A 15670-nucleotide genomic window follows, 5' to 3' on the forward strand; every position below is an offset into this window, starting at 1 on the left:
GAAATATAAAACTTGGTACTAAATGATATGATGAATGAAAATGATAATATATTGTATGGTATGGTGGAAGAAGTACTCAGATCATTTACTTCAGTAAACATCACTGCAATGAAAAATTCAGAAGTACCACTAAGTATCATCATCAAAATGTAACTAAATTGCAAGCAGCCCACTTATTATGCAGAATGGTTCTTTTGAGAGCATTGAATATCATATATATCACATTTATAGATCATTATTTCTGATGCATTAAAAAGAGAGCAGCATTTCATCCAATAAGTAGATATGTTAAGTAGCCTATATGTAATATGTTTAATCGGCAAAGTAACTAGCAACTATAGTTCAGCAACTAAGTACAGTATTTGAGTAGCAATAAGTTTATATTCCACCACATCACTTTTTTTTGTCTCAATACTTGTGCTGGACATTTTCAATATTTTTACATTTTATAAACTTAACAATGAATGAATGAATTTTTATATATATATATCCAAGGCATCCTCTGAGCCTGACACAGGTGTTTGTGATTGTTTAAAGAATATTTGCTAAATCTGTGTCTTTGAGAGAGACAGTAAGTAAATAAATCACATGAAACTAGAGTGTGTCCATGTGTTTGTGCATGAAGTATGTAGCTTACAGAGAGAAGCTGTAGTAACCCATCAGATGAATGAATAAGGTGTGTGTTTATGTGTGTGGAAGGTAGGGGGGGATTACAACAGACATGTGAGCCTCAATCTGAGAGACTGCTGATGAAAGGAGAACGCTGCCTCTATTCATGCTAGTATGTTCTCAGCTGTAGATATTGCATAATATTGCAGGTGGTGGGGAGATGCTGAGGATCATGGGACTCCACTGCTTGTCAGCCAATCTCTAATCAATGTACTGGTCAATATACAATGTTAAAGGCCTGTGTGTGATGAGGGCCCTGCAGTTTATTGGCTGGTAGCGTCATAATCTTCTCAGAGTCTGAGGAGTATAAGAGGGTTTCACAACACAACTGTCATGTAACAGCAGCCTGGAACTCTACAACACTACCAGCTGACATATACAGCAACACGGGTGGTGAGTATTTGTAGCAAGGTTGTGCATATGAGCTTTTTGGACACATTATCAACTTATCATCTAAATACTAATATTTTTATGTCATATATGACAAGTTATCTCACGTTCTATTGTGCGGTTTTTCTGTACTTTCAATTTCAGTTGTGATTTTAATATTAATAATGTTATGAGAACATTGCTTGCTATTTGAAAATTATCAGGATTTTTTTTTGTCTTTTTTTCAAATTTGAGTATCAATTTATTAAATGAAAAAAAGGTAATTTACACGTTAAAACATTATCATTAATAAACATGAATTCAATACAAACGTTCTTCCATTAATTCTACTTTTATGATGCCTATAATGTTCAGTTTTTTGACACTGTCATAGAGGCGTTAATTCAATTATATGTTATACATATAGTGTTATACTGGACTGCATTACTTTCAGTTATATATCCATTTATGTGAATAAGATGGACTAAAAAAAACTAATGTATTCCAGTACAATACACCTTCAACTATGACCCCAATACAGAACATTAAATTGAATATACACGTTTACATATTTCCAACACTGTCAACAAAAAACTGAACATTGTAAACTTTGTAAAGGAAGGATTTATGGTAAAGCTGTTGTATTGAATTGCATTAGATTGTGCAGGTGTACCTAATACAGTGGTCACTGTGTGTATTTTTGTAACAATAAGAGAGTGGTAACAGTGAGTTAGAGTATTGAACAACACAATTTATAGTCTACATGTATTTAAATTATTCACACCAAAGTATTTAGTAAAATCTATCTGCTTTGAATTTACCTATGATTACATTACTGGTTATTTCATTTCTACACCCGGATACACGTTTTCCTTTTAATTATGTTGCAGTTTTGTGACGTTTCCTTTCAAAACTCCTCTCACTTGCAGACAAATTGATTGTGTAATTTATGAGCTATTGTCAGGGTAGGACCACAAGCCTATTCAGCATGTCCTCACAATAATCTGATTATGGAGACGCTGTGAAGATTAGCGGCATTGTGGAGGGTTGATTAGTAATGTGAGCATGAGATTACAGGAGCCGTCATTATCTGTATATATGTATTTCTTCAGATATTCAGTTATTTAGAAGTCTTTGTAACTGCAAAATGATGCCATATTTTGTATTGTGTAATATCAAAATGAAAAGTAGTGGAAAATGAAATTGATCATTATTGATATGGACTTGAATGCAATTTTTGGCCATTGACTGTCCCATTGTAGCTCAAACAAAAGAAATATGAATTTGGACGTGGCCAAACCTGAAGCGAAGACTGGCAGCAAAGCTCCCATCAGAGCCACCGGTCCTGGGTCCCCACGCAAGGGCGTGCCCAGGTTCAAACAGAGGAACAGCCGCCAGTTCAAGAGCAAGCCTCCTAAGAGGGGTGTCATTGGGTAGGTACTTACATTTTTGTGTCATCTAGAGAATTTGTCTTCAAAACATGTTTAAAATAAACCACAGTTTCCCCTCAATAAAGCTTGCAATTTTTTTTTTCTTTCTCAGCTTCGGAGAGGAGATCCCAGGAATGGAAGGTCTTGGCACTGGTAAGGAGGGTTGGCGTAGTTAGGCCATCACAACACTAAAACATACACACACTTTGTCACTCACAATTTGCTCTTTCTTTTTTTTTTAGACATCACTGTAATCTGCCCATGGGAAGCTTACAGCCATCTAGAGCTACATGAACTGGCTCAGTATGGTATCATCTGAGTGTTGTCACTGTGAAATTCTTTTTATATTCACCAAAGGGAACTGGCGATGTTGGCAAGTTTGGAATTTCATGTACCAACTCCTAACAATCTGGATCATCAGTATTGGCTTTGTTTCAATGGTAAACCACACACTAAAGATATAGCATGTGAAATATATCTCTACATATTGTGGATGCTGTTCTCTGTACGAGTTGTTTTTATACGTTAAATCTATTTTCATAGGAGTCTCAAGCGGCCATTTTAACATGCATGACCCACTGATGCTGAATGTGTCTTATGTCATTGAGGTTGAAGTAGGAGCTGTAACTAAAGACTTGGTTACTGGCATTAAAGACAGGGTTCCTTCACAACTGTCAGCTTCATATTTATTATCTTTAATCAAACTCAGAATAAAGCTTGGTATTATTTTTTAACAAACTATTTTCTTGTTCTTCTTTCTTTTCCTCTTTGAATAGTGCCATATCAAACCATGCTACTATGTTTGAAACATTACATAATTTCCATTATAATGTTTTAATTTGTCCCTTTTTTAAAAGAAGAGTAGCATGTGTGAACCACAAAATAATCCGAACAGTGCATAGGGTCAATTAAAAAAAAAAAGTGACAATGTTTCTTTGCATTTTGCCAATAGTTCAAATGATAGTTTTGTGAAATTTACTTATTCACGTTTTTGCAGAGTTAAATTGTTAAAAACATTTAGTCTGCTCACATATCTAACAATAAGTAGAAAGCTGAAACCAGCAGCCGGTTAGCATAGCTTAGTTTATAGCATAAAGATTGGAAACAGGGGGACAGGTAACAAAATCTGCTGTCAAGCTGCTACCTATATTTTCAAATCAGTAATTTTGGAAATTGTGTCTGATTATGAGTTCTTATTCATCACGGTAAAAAGATATGTAACATGTTGTCCAGGAGAAGTGAAGATTTTTTACAGCTCATACTGTAGATTTAGAGTTAGACAAGGCCTCGATCTTGTGCTTTGAAACATTAAATGTCTCCGCCTTTGAATCAAAACACGGATTTTTGCATGTTGATTCATGGTCGTTGTTCTGCCACCTTGACATTTTAAGTTGGAAATTACTAATTGTTTTTCTCTTCCTTTTGCAAAACAGGCACAGTAATCTGAGTCTTTGCAACTAGCAATTTGATTGTGTGACAAACAGAATCGAAAAAAGCAGTCATCACTCATTACTTGTATTCATCTCCCCATGTCATATATAAACTTTATGCCACTGGATGCTTTCCAGTAGTCGTGTAGTGATAAACAGAGTCAGAATCTGGACCCCCACTGCAACGATGCCAACTGTCCCTATCAGGCCCTCGTGCTGCTCAATCCAGCGGGAGATTCCCCCCAGACAGCCACCCAGGAATATCACACTCTGAGCGGTAAACTCGTCGAGCTGCTGGGCTCCTACACCACACTGAGAGTTCCACACCGTGCCGTTCTCCAAAGGGTCCACACAGCATGTCGCAGGGACACCACAGGCCAGCACTCCTGGAGCTGAGCAGTTATAATATCTGAGGAAAGAGGGGAAAAAAATAAAACACTGAGCAGCAAATTTGCTCAAGACATTTCTTTATGATGACTAGTAAGTCTTTTATAGAAACACATCCAAGTTCGTCACACTCTACTCACATGTTGACCTCCCAGTCACGGTAGTTGTCTGCCCCACAGCACTGCAGATTTGACTGAATCTCGTCCGTAATGAACCTCAGATCCAGATCATCCTGGTAATGCACCATGGCAACTAACATCCCTGAGCGCAGGTAGCCTCCGATCTGGTCTTGCAGACTGTAGGCCATAATGGCGGCCAGCACCTGGGCCGTGATGAGCATCAGCACCGCGGCAGAGAACAGCTTCAGTAAGCAGCAGTTCTCTCTTACGGCGCCCACGCAGCCTGACAGGCAGAGCATAGTCAAGAGCAAGCCCAGAGTCACAAGTATCAGCATGGGGTCAGTGCCGATGCTGCCGATCTTCTCCTGAGCAAATGACTCTTTGGTGATGAGGCCCCACATCCCCAGACCAAGGACCACCAGGCCCAGAACTGTGAACACCAGATTGCATAGGAACAGGAAATATTTTAGGAAATAGTCCATCAAAGAATAACTGTAATGGGGTTGGATCCTTGTGTATACAGGGGTGTTGAGGTCCTGTCCATTGTTTGTCCCTGTTTGGAGAAATTCAGTGGTGACATGGCCAAGCTCCTCACCTTCCTCTTTTGCAGAGCCTGCCTTTGGACACACAGGAATGCAACTAAATACCATAGTTTTATAGAGCTAAGAGGTACACCATATTCAAAAAGTACAACAAAACAGAAGTTCAAAAGTGAAACCTTACCTTTGATATGAGTGGAGTGGACTCACTCTGCGTACTGTCCCTCCTCAGCCACGGCAAACGAATCCTTTTTATCCCCAAGTATCTCCTCATGTTGTCAGCTCACTGGGAGACGATCCTCCCTGTGCTTTTAGCTTTCCAGAGTGACCGAAGCTAACGTGTAGCACAGGGGGAACATTTGTTACGGCACGAACAGAGGAGCATGTGAGCTGAGGTGGAGTAACCATACAGTGTTCAGCCCCAGGCTCCTGTGAGAAGTGGGATTTTTTTCATCATGTGAGAGTCACAGTGAGGGGATTAGACGGTTATCACAGCATGAATGAGAGGCTCTCACACACACACACACACACACACACACACACACACACACACACACACACACACAAAGAGTGGGACTCGAACAAACAAGAACAAGACACTTTTGACGTGAGGTTATAATATAAACCACAAACATGTCAAAGTTTTCAACTGTTATGTAATCTTTTAATCAGGAAAAGAAGTGGATAGTTAAAGAAAAACTGGTATGTGTTTTTTCCTACTGACTACAAGCACCGAAAACAAAATTAAGTATGGAAAAACAACTTGTAATTTGATATGTGCAGGTTTGAAAAAAAAAAAAATTGAAAAACAAAGTCATGTAATACAGTTCTTAACAATATAAAAACTGGAATCTGGGGACTTTAGCTCATGGTTGACTCAGGTACAAATTTAGGTAATCTCATGTGTTTGGGCCTCAGTTTCCTGTCATTTAGTTTCAGTTGTTCCCAACCTGGCAGCCGAGGCCTCAACAGGGAGCATGCAGAATAATATACATTTTTCCTTTTTTTTTTTCATGCAAGTTGGTAGATATTTTCCCTCTTCATGGCTCAAACAAGGAATTAAACTTGGTCTTGGTTTTCTCAGGCTTCATGCAAATCAGGGTCAGCCCTACTCCAATCCAGATTGGTGGTAATGCATCTGAGGCTGTTTTGTAACTGCCAAAATTGCCTGAAGAAAAATAAAGTCTGCAGTTTATCAGTTTAGTTAATGTTAGCTAACAACTATCCACGAACTAAACCACATGTGAATGAATTTATTTATGAACTGCAATCAAGACAAACGTTTTGTTGTTTTCTCTTTGACCAATTACACATGCAAATCCAGATAGATCAATACTTTTTCTTTTCCTAACTTTCCATGTAAATAGGACTATGAATTTTTCCTAAACTATCCAAGGTTTCCTGGGACTTAACTTGTTGTTCATTACTGTGGTGCTAACAGGCACTGCATTACTGTGCTTAAAAAGTTCATCAATATAAATCAGATCTAATGTCAGAAAAATACATACCTAATTGTTATCATGTGAGTTATTTTGTGTCAGTTTTTTTCCCTCACTTTTATTGAACACATAGTTAAAGTTGTTTGGCTAAGAAAGACAAACTGGTCAGCTGGCCCTGCTCTGACGGGATGGAATAAATTTTGCATGTTGGAATATAAGAGGATCAATTGAAGTGTAATATTTCCACCAACCATCTCAACAGAGTTAAGAAAGCCCAGGCTTCTCAAGTGCGCATCCAGGGGAAATAATCCCTGTAAAAGAGCAGACAAGCTATGTGTGCATGAAATATTACATCTGCCCTTGAATTCAAGTATATGGCAATACACGTGATACATGAATATGCTATAATATAATGACTGAAGTGGATGCGCAGAAACCTAGAGTGATTTACACCGCTGAGCACAGTGAGCAAATCTGCTTGGTGCTTCCATTTCACAGCTGCAGCCTTGATAAACAGCGCCCTTCCTTTTATGAGAGTGAGAGACGGTGATCCAGGCTTGTTAATGTTGCATTTTTACAGGCTCCTGCTTGGCTATCGCTGTGTTTTAGCAGGAGCAAAAATCTCTGCACAGCACCCTCCCTCAAAGTGTTCTCTCTCGCCATGTGGAGCCACAACATCTAACAAAATCTTTCCATAATCATTCCTGCTAGCTCACGTCTGATTGCTCGTTTTTGTTTTTTTACTTTATTTTGCAAGTATTCACCAGGAGTTTTATGTCTGCCATAAAGCGGGTATGTCTAGCAGGTGGACTGGTCTTCACACCAGAAAGCAGCAGTCATCAAAACATTTTATTTGAATATAATTGCGACCACTACTGATACTACAGTTGTTATTTGTAATAACTGCACCAATAATTATTTGTACACACTGTTACAAGAATGATTATCCTGGTGCAAATGCATTGTTGCAATATCTCACTGTGAACACTAGAGGGTAGTCAAGGACCTTAATACACTCAGCTCAGCTCAGCTCGTGTCAAGGCAGACATACTGTAATACTAATGCAATATATAAAAACTGCAAATGAAACATTTCAATACAAGAAAGAACAATCAGCTGTGTTTTTAATTTTTGTGGAGGTGGACAATTAAAACTATGAATGTACTTATGTAAGTGATATGAATAAATGTATATATAAATATCAGAATAATTCTCCCTAAATGATGTATGTTTGCAGGTTCTACCAATAAATAACAATAAATGTGATCATTTCATCAACATTTTTGGTCCAGTTCACCCGGTTTGTGTTCGGTAAATCAGCTGCTCCAGGACGTGTTTAATCTAGTTTGGCTCAAACAGTGGAGGCCGAGGAAACTTTTGTCAAAAACACCTGGCAGCATCCCCACAATGGTGTCCTTTATGTACTTGTTTCATTTTGTAAGCTTGCATCAATAACTCATCATAAGTTCACTGTGATGACAAGTGGTACAATCTTTAATTTAAAGTATTACACTGATTCTTAATGATTACTTCCCACCCTGCCACACTTATCAGAGTAATTGTTTCAAGTCAGATGACAACAACAACTGATTACATCATCCTCTTGGTCATCCGTGTCCCTTTACAAGCCCCGACAGTCATGTGATTCAGTACGAAACACGAGAATCCTCAAGGTGCACCTTCTGTTTGGCAACAGTCTTTAGCCATAAGAGCTGATATATTTCAGCTTAACTGTCTTCTCAATATTGATCTGATAAATTCATTATAATGTGTTGCAGTGAGTCAATAACAAGCAGCAAGTGAGAGAGCACATGTGACAGTGAGTTAAAAAACAGAAAGACAGAGGCCTGGCTATCTCACCCTCTGGCTCTGCGGGTCCACTGCTGTCATTCTTTCCCTCTGCGTGTAGCTGGACAGAGATGCAGAGAGCTGGAAGGAAGTCAACAGTCTTCTGCTGCAGCCAGAGCCTGGTGTTGGACTCCAGATGGGACACGAGAGGTTTATAACGCTGGCCGTCAGTCCTGCCATGAATCTGTTTCCATATTAATGTGTATTAACAGAAAAACAAATTATAATTTATCACATCCATCACTGACCTCCCGGATGAGTCTGTGTGGAGAGACACTTAACACTGGCGTGCCTTTTACCTGTTTGATGTTGGAGATGAATTTGCATGGTGTGTCTGTAATTGAATATACACCTGTATTCGCTGCTCCACAACAACACATACAGTACCCAGTGGTGGAAGGCAACATTTACTTGTACTCTACTAGGGTGTTTCCATTTTATGCTACTTCATACTCCTGCTCCACTAAATTTTACATGCAAACATATGACCAATGTGTAAAATATGATGCATTGTTATAGATTAAACTACACTACTACACTATATTGAGATAATACATACATATATATATATATATATATATATATATATATATATATATATATATATATAAATAATCAAGCTATAAAGTAATAAAGTATAACATTGAAGAGTCATCCTGCTGCAATATGAGTAGCTTCCTTTTACTTTTGATATTTTAATTAAATTTTCCTGCTAAAAAACTCTGTAAATAAAACTGTATAACTTTTACTTAGTATTTGCACCATGAGGTATTACTATTTTTACTAAAAAGTAAAAGTTCTGAATACTTCTTCCTCCACTGCCTGTAAAACACAAACCTTCTGTCAGTGCTCTGCTGCACGTTTCCACTGATGTAGTGGAAAATAACCCATTGGGCAAACAATGAACTCCAGTCTGCTTGGCTCAAAAGACAAACAACCACTACCAAAATACTTTTTTTACTCAAAATCAATCAATTGTGAGCTAATAAATAATTTGTTTGAATAGAATATGGGATGAAAAGATAAATAAGATTATAGCAGATTTGCTCGCTGACAGATTCAGAAGTTGGATGTCAGTTTTTTTTTTATAAATCTTACTGTTTCCTCATTTCTAAATCTTTTGAGAGGGTGAGATTTTAAAGTGCATTTAGCTCTCACTTCTTGAGTGGAATCCAAAATATCCTGTAGTGTTGTCAGCACTGAAGATGTATGGAGCAGATACCACCATGTTCATCCTACTTTCAGCATGCATTAAGCTGTGATGTCTCCGTGGGCTCTAAGTTGGTGCAGATGGCAGGGATGGTTGCCCAGCCAGATTCCTTTTTAAGCAGTGATGGGCTGGCCTCATGTCATATATCAGTACAAATATCTGCACACATCAGCACAGGATGCTGCACGATTTTTCAAATGGAATTATAGGAGCTCTGATCTGGAGCAGATCATCGCTGGAATTTCTTGCAATGAAAGGTATTTCATTTCAGAGCTGACAAGGAAAATCACTGCTTTTGCCCGGTATTTAAAAATGAAGGAAAATGTGCTTTAGTGACATATATTTTTCATCTTCTCACGGGTCCAGCTGCATTCGTCTGTGCAGATTATGAATTGAAGAAATCTATCTTTGCATTGAAGCAAAATAAAAGGTGTTGCTTCACCACAGCAGTGAGATTATTTCCACATAAACAAAATACTGTCAATCCGGGTAAAATAAGACTGAATCAGCCTAATTGAGTTTCTAATCAATTTTATGGTCTAAAATTACCTTTAAATAGTCTCTCAGTCTATGGTTTTGAAATGATTGACACCAATCAACCTGCGTTATTCTTTTATGTTCAGCTTCATTAAATATGGCTCTCAGGCCCTGACGGTTGCTGGCTGGGTTTGTTGTAGCCCAGATGCCGAGCAGATTGTATTACAGTAGGCAGTAAGAATGCTATGCTGGAACCACACTGCTACATCAAACACCTCGTCTGGATTAGAGCCTATAGGGCGTCCAGTCGCCCTACAACACTCACAGCAGCTAAAAGACATGTGCAGGATAGATGGAGCATAGATAGGGGATTATCAGAACCTCCTATTCAGCCTCTGTGGGGTTATCAGTACAGCAGATGTGGAAGCTGCAAGATACATATGAGAGGAGACTGAAGTGGAAAGCATGTGTGTGTGTGTGTGTGTGTGTGTGTGTGTGTGCATGTGTGTTTGGGGAGCTTTGCCTTCAGTACCATGTTGTGTGTTTGGCCATGCAGCAGCGTGCTTGTGGAGTGTATCACAGCTCTGCATCACTGAAGTAGGAGGGAGCAGGTGGGGTGGGTGGCTCTAGAAGTTTAGGGAGGCAGTTATAAGGGAGTGCTGCCCAGGTCATGGTTTCTCAGTGTGTCTCTGTCGAAGGATCGTACCACAGTGTGTTCTGCTGCTCTGACCCAGAGAGACCCCTGGCACTACTTCATAGAAAGGTATCGTAAAATCCAACGGTACAATGGTTAATGTTGAGTAGGGTTCTTTGCACTGTTTCACCTCCAGTAAGTGAAGATAGAAGAGAGTAGAATACATTCTCTAAAAAGTGCATATGTGTCTTACTTTGGGAAATTATCATTTATATGCAATCAGCTGAGGGGCAAAACCTTGGTTACCTATTATCTGAAATAAAAAAATAAAAAATGCATTTGCACATGAAGCTAAATATATAAGGTAAAATCATTTGACGTAAGAAGTTAGTGTTAAACATGTCACCTTCCCATTTCCAAGATTTCCTTTCCTTTCCTTTGCACCCATGTCTTATACTTGTGTTTTTTAGTTGAGGTGAGGAAGATGAGGATGAAGGCTGCTCTGGTCCTTCTCTGCATGATCTCGACGTGTGGAGGTCAGAAATGGAAACAGGAAACCCCACGCTGGGATCCTAAAGGTCAGGGACGATTGTGTCGCAACTCTCCGCGATCTGTAAAAGGATTATCAATAATGTTACTTTTAAAAAGCACTCAAATGAAGATTGTGTGTAGGGTGAATACTAGTCCACTCAGTCTTAGTATAAGTTTCTGTCTTCAGCAGAACACACCAACGGCAAAACTTGTTCCAACCTGACTCAGGTACTGGACAATTGGAAATTCGCTATTCTAACCCAAGTGAAAGACCTGCTGATCAATGACCATGCCTCTGTCCTTCCTGAATACAACAGGTGGGTGTCTCTCTCTCACACACACACACACACACCCACACACACCCACCCACACACACACACACACACACACACACACACAATGACTTGCTGCAGTACACAAATGAGCCTGAACAACAAGAAGAAAATTCTCAATGTTGAGCAAGAGAGGGGTGAAAATTTGCAGGAATAACAAGAACCCTGTGACGTCAGTGAACATTTTATTGTTCCTTTCAGTCGTATGAAATTAGAAATTATGTAACTCACTTTGCTCCGCACGTGACTGTGGACCTGTCAGAGCCAGTAATGTGAGCCATGATTACCGTGGACCATGCAAGGCTGACTCTGCTTTGTAAATGACCTCACTGCGGAGACTGTTCCAAATGAAAACGGGAAACGTTTCAGCCTCATGTTCTGATGAATACGGCGTTTCTGGCAGACGTTGCTTGAAGTCATTGACCCTTTCCTCTGGAGATTAGGGGCTCTGGAGTATGATACCAACAGCTATGAGCATGTTTAATGTGAACAGTCCCAAATGACCATTTCAGGTGGACAGGAGGTTCAGTATTGTTGAAGTTGGGCCAAAAGAAAAAACTATATTTTTATACTCAAATCTTTTTTTAAGGGACTTCCGTTATTTATGTCTGTTATCCTGATGTTTCCTGCAGATGATGGGGCTGTTTCTGCTTAACCGAATGTCGTGACTTTCATGTTCATGTTGCCAATTTGACTTGGTTCTCCGCTCACTTTTTGCTTTGCAAACAAACAATGTTCCTGTTTCATGTGAGTTCGTGGAGCGTTGCAGTGCCAAAGTTTTCTGACTGGTCATTCAGATACTGAAACCATTTATTCTTTTCTTCTTTCCCAAATGTCTCTGCATTTGTCCAGGATCCAACCTCTGTCCGATGCCCTGGGAGACCTCTACAAGCAGTTTAACGCTCTAAAAGACGAGCTGGGGACTCTCACTGCGAAGTTTGACGGATTGGAGGCTTTTGTGGACGACCTTAAGGACGGCAGATTTGCTCTGCCTCGGCGACCCTTACAGAGGATTCCCCCCAGTGTTGGTCTCAGGTCTCCACTGCGAGCACAGATGAGGGCTCCCGACAGGGGGATTATCACAAGGCCAGCGCTGGTCAGAGCGAGGAGGAGAGGGCCACAGAGACCTTAGACCTGCTGTTATAAATGCTGATGTGTTGAACCAGAGTTGATATGTTTATATATCTTTGAGAAGAAGATGATTAGCTTCTATTATTTTATTGATGAATGTGATGTGAGGGAAAGATCACATGAATAAGACTGACTTAGTGATGCATGGTGTAGAAATCGCCTTAAAATGTACTTATCTTCACCTTTCTGTGTAAAGTCACTTTCAGCCACAAGGTGGCAGCATTTATCAAATGAACTCGACTGTCGTCCTGCTGCTCTATGTGTAACAGAGTTGTGATATAACAGTTGCAATATAATACAGTTTTCTTTTCACATTAATTAACACTGTATGATGATTTTTTTCTTCACTTTGTGTGTTTTTTTTTTAAAAATTTGTTTATATAATTGTTAAAAATAGATTAATGCAGGCACAGTAAACAGTTGGTAGATTTGGTGCAAATGCTTTACAGAAACACAGCTATCTGCCAAATGATTTTTTTTTTTTCCATGTTCAAAGTTGAATTGATTTGGGACATCTGCGAGTCTGACTCCGTATAGCATATACCATCATGATGAGCTGATAAAATGAAAGTCAGTGGTTTTACCCCCGAACATTAACAACGAAGCAACAATGTAACATGCTTGGCAATAAACTTAATATTGTTGCATTGTATAATCAGAGTTTTTGCCTATATCATGATGATAATAGACACAGGTAAGACATGTACTTCAAGCCTTGCTCGCTGGAATGAACAGATCCCAGGAGAAGGTCCTCGGTTTGTGCTGCAGCGTATGGCTCTGGTTTCTCTTCTCCAAAATTCACATTTAATCAACAGTAAAACTCAGATCATCATTTGATTGTCAACACTGAGGAGGAGGGAGGCTCAGTAATCTATTACTGTCAAAAATAGGATCGAAAAACACCTCACTGAACACTCATGTGGGCACTGACCTACTGTATAACTTCTACTTTTACATTAGATAAACTTAGATATCTACTACATCTATTGTCAAATTGACTAACAGCCAACCAGAAATTGCACGAGATTTCATCAAATAATTTCTGACGCCAGATTTGTCAGATGCACGTTCATGCTGCCAAACCGTCATCCTGAGGCAGTGAAGCATCACCTCTCTACTCCTCCCTCTCTTCCCTCCCAGGATGCACCTGCAGGCCTCCTCTAGTTATTAATAGCTTCATGCAAATTCCATCAAGTGTCAGTTACTGGAATCAGTGATTCTGATTGGGTCAATCATAGACAATCTAACTGTAGTGTGTGTGACTCATGCATGTACAGAGAATTTAAGCTTATATCAACAATGAGATGTCTCTTTTAGACTTGTGAAAAACGAAAATTTCCAGTTAAAGACAGTTGCCCTCCACAGAAAATGAGACCAACAAACATTATAGTAACAAGATATGTAGATTTAACCGCAGCTCCTCCTCCTGTCAGTCTCAGTTTCAGTGTGGTATTAAATTGCTCCTCCAGCACCTCCTCTCCTCATCCTCCAAACCCTCTCATCTGTCAGCAGTAAGCTCACTCTCCAAGTTACAAGGCCATTCTCAGCACACACTGACAACATGCTGGGGACCCTCTGCACTCTCATCACTGCTCTAACATGTAAGGAGGCTGACTTACTGCAGCTCTGACCTCATGTTGGATTCATCAGTCTGTGTGTTTCTCTTGACTCCATGTCGTCTTGTTGTTTCCAGGTGTGAGTGGTGTGACGGTGGTGACACAGAAGCCTCCTGTTGTGACGCTCAGGAAAGGAGAGACAGCCACCATGGACTGTAACCTGGGGACTGTTACTAACAGTGCTGCTCGCTGGTACAAACAGACTCCAGGAGGAGTTCCTCAGTATATACTGAGGTTTTATCATACAAACAGTGCTCCAACCTATGGCTCTGGTTTCTCCTCTCCCAAGTTCACATCTAATCATCAGTCAACATCAGATTATCGTTTGATCATCAACAATGTGGAAGAGGGAGACTCAGCAGTCTATTACTGTAACACATGGGACAGCTCTGTTAATGAGCACGTATCACAGTGATTTACACTGTGACAAAAACCTCTCACTGAACACTTCTGCTTTTTGAGACTCTCACATATCTTTACTATGACTGAAGCTTTCAGCCAATATGTCCTGTAACTCCTGCACATACAGTATACACATAGTAAATAATTTTCAATAAAATTAATCAATAAATTGATTTACAGAGATTTATAGAGATGTCAGAAAATTAAAGAATCAGGTTGAAGGTTTGAAAAGAGAGAGACACAGGTTACAAGGCCATTCTCAGCACACACTGACAACATGCTGGGAACGCTCTGCACTCTCATCACTGCTCTAACATGTAAGATATTCTTCTCTTTCCTTTTATAGTCCATATTTTCAAACACAAACCTTTCTCTCGTGTTTCTCTGTGTGTGTGTGTTGACAGATGTTGATGCAGTGATAGTGCTGACCCAGACGCCTGCTGTCCACACAGTTTCTACAGGACAAGAGGTTGTTCTCAACTGCAACATTCAGAGATATGATAACAAATATGTCTATTGGTATAAACAGGTTCCTGGTGCAGCTCCTCAGTACATACTGAGATTTTACCATTCTCACAGTTCACCCACCTTTGGAACAGGATTCTCCTCAGACAGATTCAACTCTAAGTCCTCATCAGACATAGATTACCAGTTCATCATTAAGCGATCAGAGGCAGGAGACTCTGCTGGCTATTACTGTTCAACATGGGACGTATCACAGTGATTCACGCTGTGACAAAAACCTCCTCACTAAACACTTCTGCTTTTTGAGGCTCTTTTCTTCACTGACAATGAATCCATCAACAAATTCTTTCTCTCTCTTCATATGTAACTTTAAAAATGTCTGTCTTTAATCTGTTCTCATCTGACTGATTTCTTTGTATCTTGTCACACATATTTCTTATCCCTCTTGACGTCTTTATGTTCTGTAAACTTCCCGTCATTGCTTCACGTCTCTGATGAAGCATCTTACATGAATTTTAAAGAAGATGCTAATATTGCATTCAGAAGCAACAGCTGCCACTCAAAGGTCTGAGAATAACTGTGTTTTCATACTTCACAATGCAGAACAACCATTTCATTTATTCAATGTACACCACTCGCTTT

General features: G+C 39.6%; 4 protein-coding genes and 1 gene segment (V, D, J or C); 4 read left to right on the forward strand and 1 right to left on the reverse strand.

The window, feature by feature from the left end:
- The first annotated feature begins 960 nt into the window (after window positions 1–960).
- Window positions 961–3139, forward strand: pde6ga (phosphodiesterase 6G, cGMP-specific, rod, gamma, paralog a). Its single transcript, XM_023410060.2, has 4 exons — window positions 961–1062; window positions 2301–2471; window positions 2581–2621; window positions 2711–3139. The coding sequence occupies exons 2-4, from the start codon at window positions 2317–2319 to the stop codon at window positions 2785–2787; spliced, it is 273 nt and encodes a 90-aa protein (XP_023265828.1). The 5' UTR covers window positions 961–1062; window positions 2301–2316; the 3' UTR covers window positions 2788–3139.
- An 830-nt stretch (window positions 3140–3969) lies between these two features.
- Window positions 3970–5338, reverse strand: tspan10 (tetraspanin 10). The gene is made up of 3 exons (XM_023410058.2): window positions 5128–5338; window positions 4426–5021; window positions 3970–4307 (listed from the first exon to the last, which is right to left on the reverse strand). Exons 1-3 carry the CDS (start codon window positions 5215–5217, stop codon window positions 4001–4003), a joined length of 993 nt encoding a protein of 330 aa, XP_023265826.1. The 5' UTR covers window positions 5218–5338; the 3' UTR covers window positions 3970–4000.
- Window positions 5339–10599: 5261 nt separating this feature from the next.
- Window positions 10600–12863, forward strand: LOC147818896 (uncharacterized). 2 transcript variants are annotated; one of them, XM_087175081.1, is made up of 4 exons: window positions 10600–10680; window positions 11022–11129; window positions 11270–11399; window positions 12267–12863. In XM_087175081.1, the coding sequence occupies exons 2-4, from the start codon at window positions 11036–11038 to the stop codon at window positions 12544–12546; spliced, it is 504 nt and encodes a 167-aa protein (XP_087031207.1). In that variant the 5' UTR covers window positions 10600–10680; window positions 11022–11035; the 3' UTR covers window positions 12547–12863. The 2 variants fall into 2 exon arrangements, with proteins under 2 accessions (XP_087031207.1, XP_087031208.1); XM_087175082.1 differs by having other exon boundaries at window positions 11273–11399.
- Window positions 12864–14024: 1161 nt separating this feature from the next.
- On the forward strand, window positions 14025–14692 carry LOC111657751 (immunoglobulin lambda variable 3-21-like). The segment is given in 2 exon segments: window positions 14025–14146; window positions 14239–14692. Coding segments are annotated over 2 exon segments (378 nt in total).
- Window positions 14693–14785: 93 nt separating this feature from the next.
- LOC111657778 (immunoglobulin lambda-1 light chain-like) overlaps window positions 14786–15670 on the forward strand; it is a 5747-nt gene continuing 4862 nt past the window's right edge. Inside the window, exon 1 of the mRNA XM_023410089.2 lies at window positions 14786–14880. Within this exon, the coding sequence (XP_023265857.1) occupies window positions 14841–14880 (40 nt within the window). The 5' untranslated portion in view covers window positions 14786–14840. The remainder of the gene's footprint in view (window positions 14881–15670) is intronic.

This window comes from Seriola lalandi, unplaced genomic scaffold (genome assembly GCF_002814215.2).
Source record: "Seriola lalandi dorsalis isolate HSWRI2012SDOR001 ecotype SW California unplaced genomic scaffold, Sedor1 jcf7180002054412, whole genome shotgun sequence".
Classification (NCBI taxonomy): Eukaryota; Metazoa; Chordata; class Actinopteri; order Carangiformes; family Carangidae; genus Seriola; species Seriola lalandi.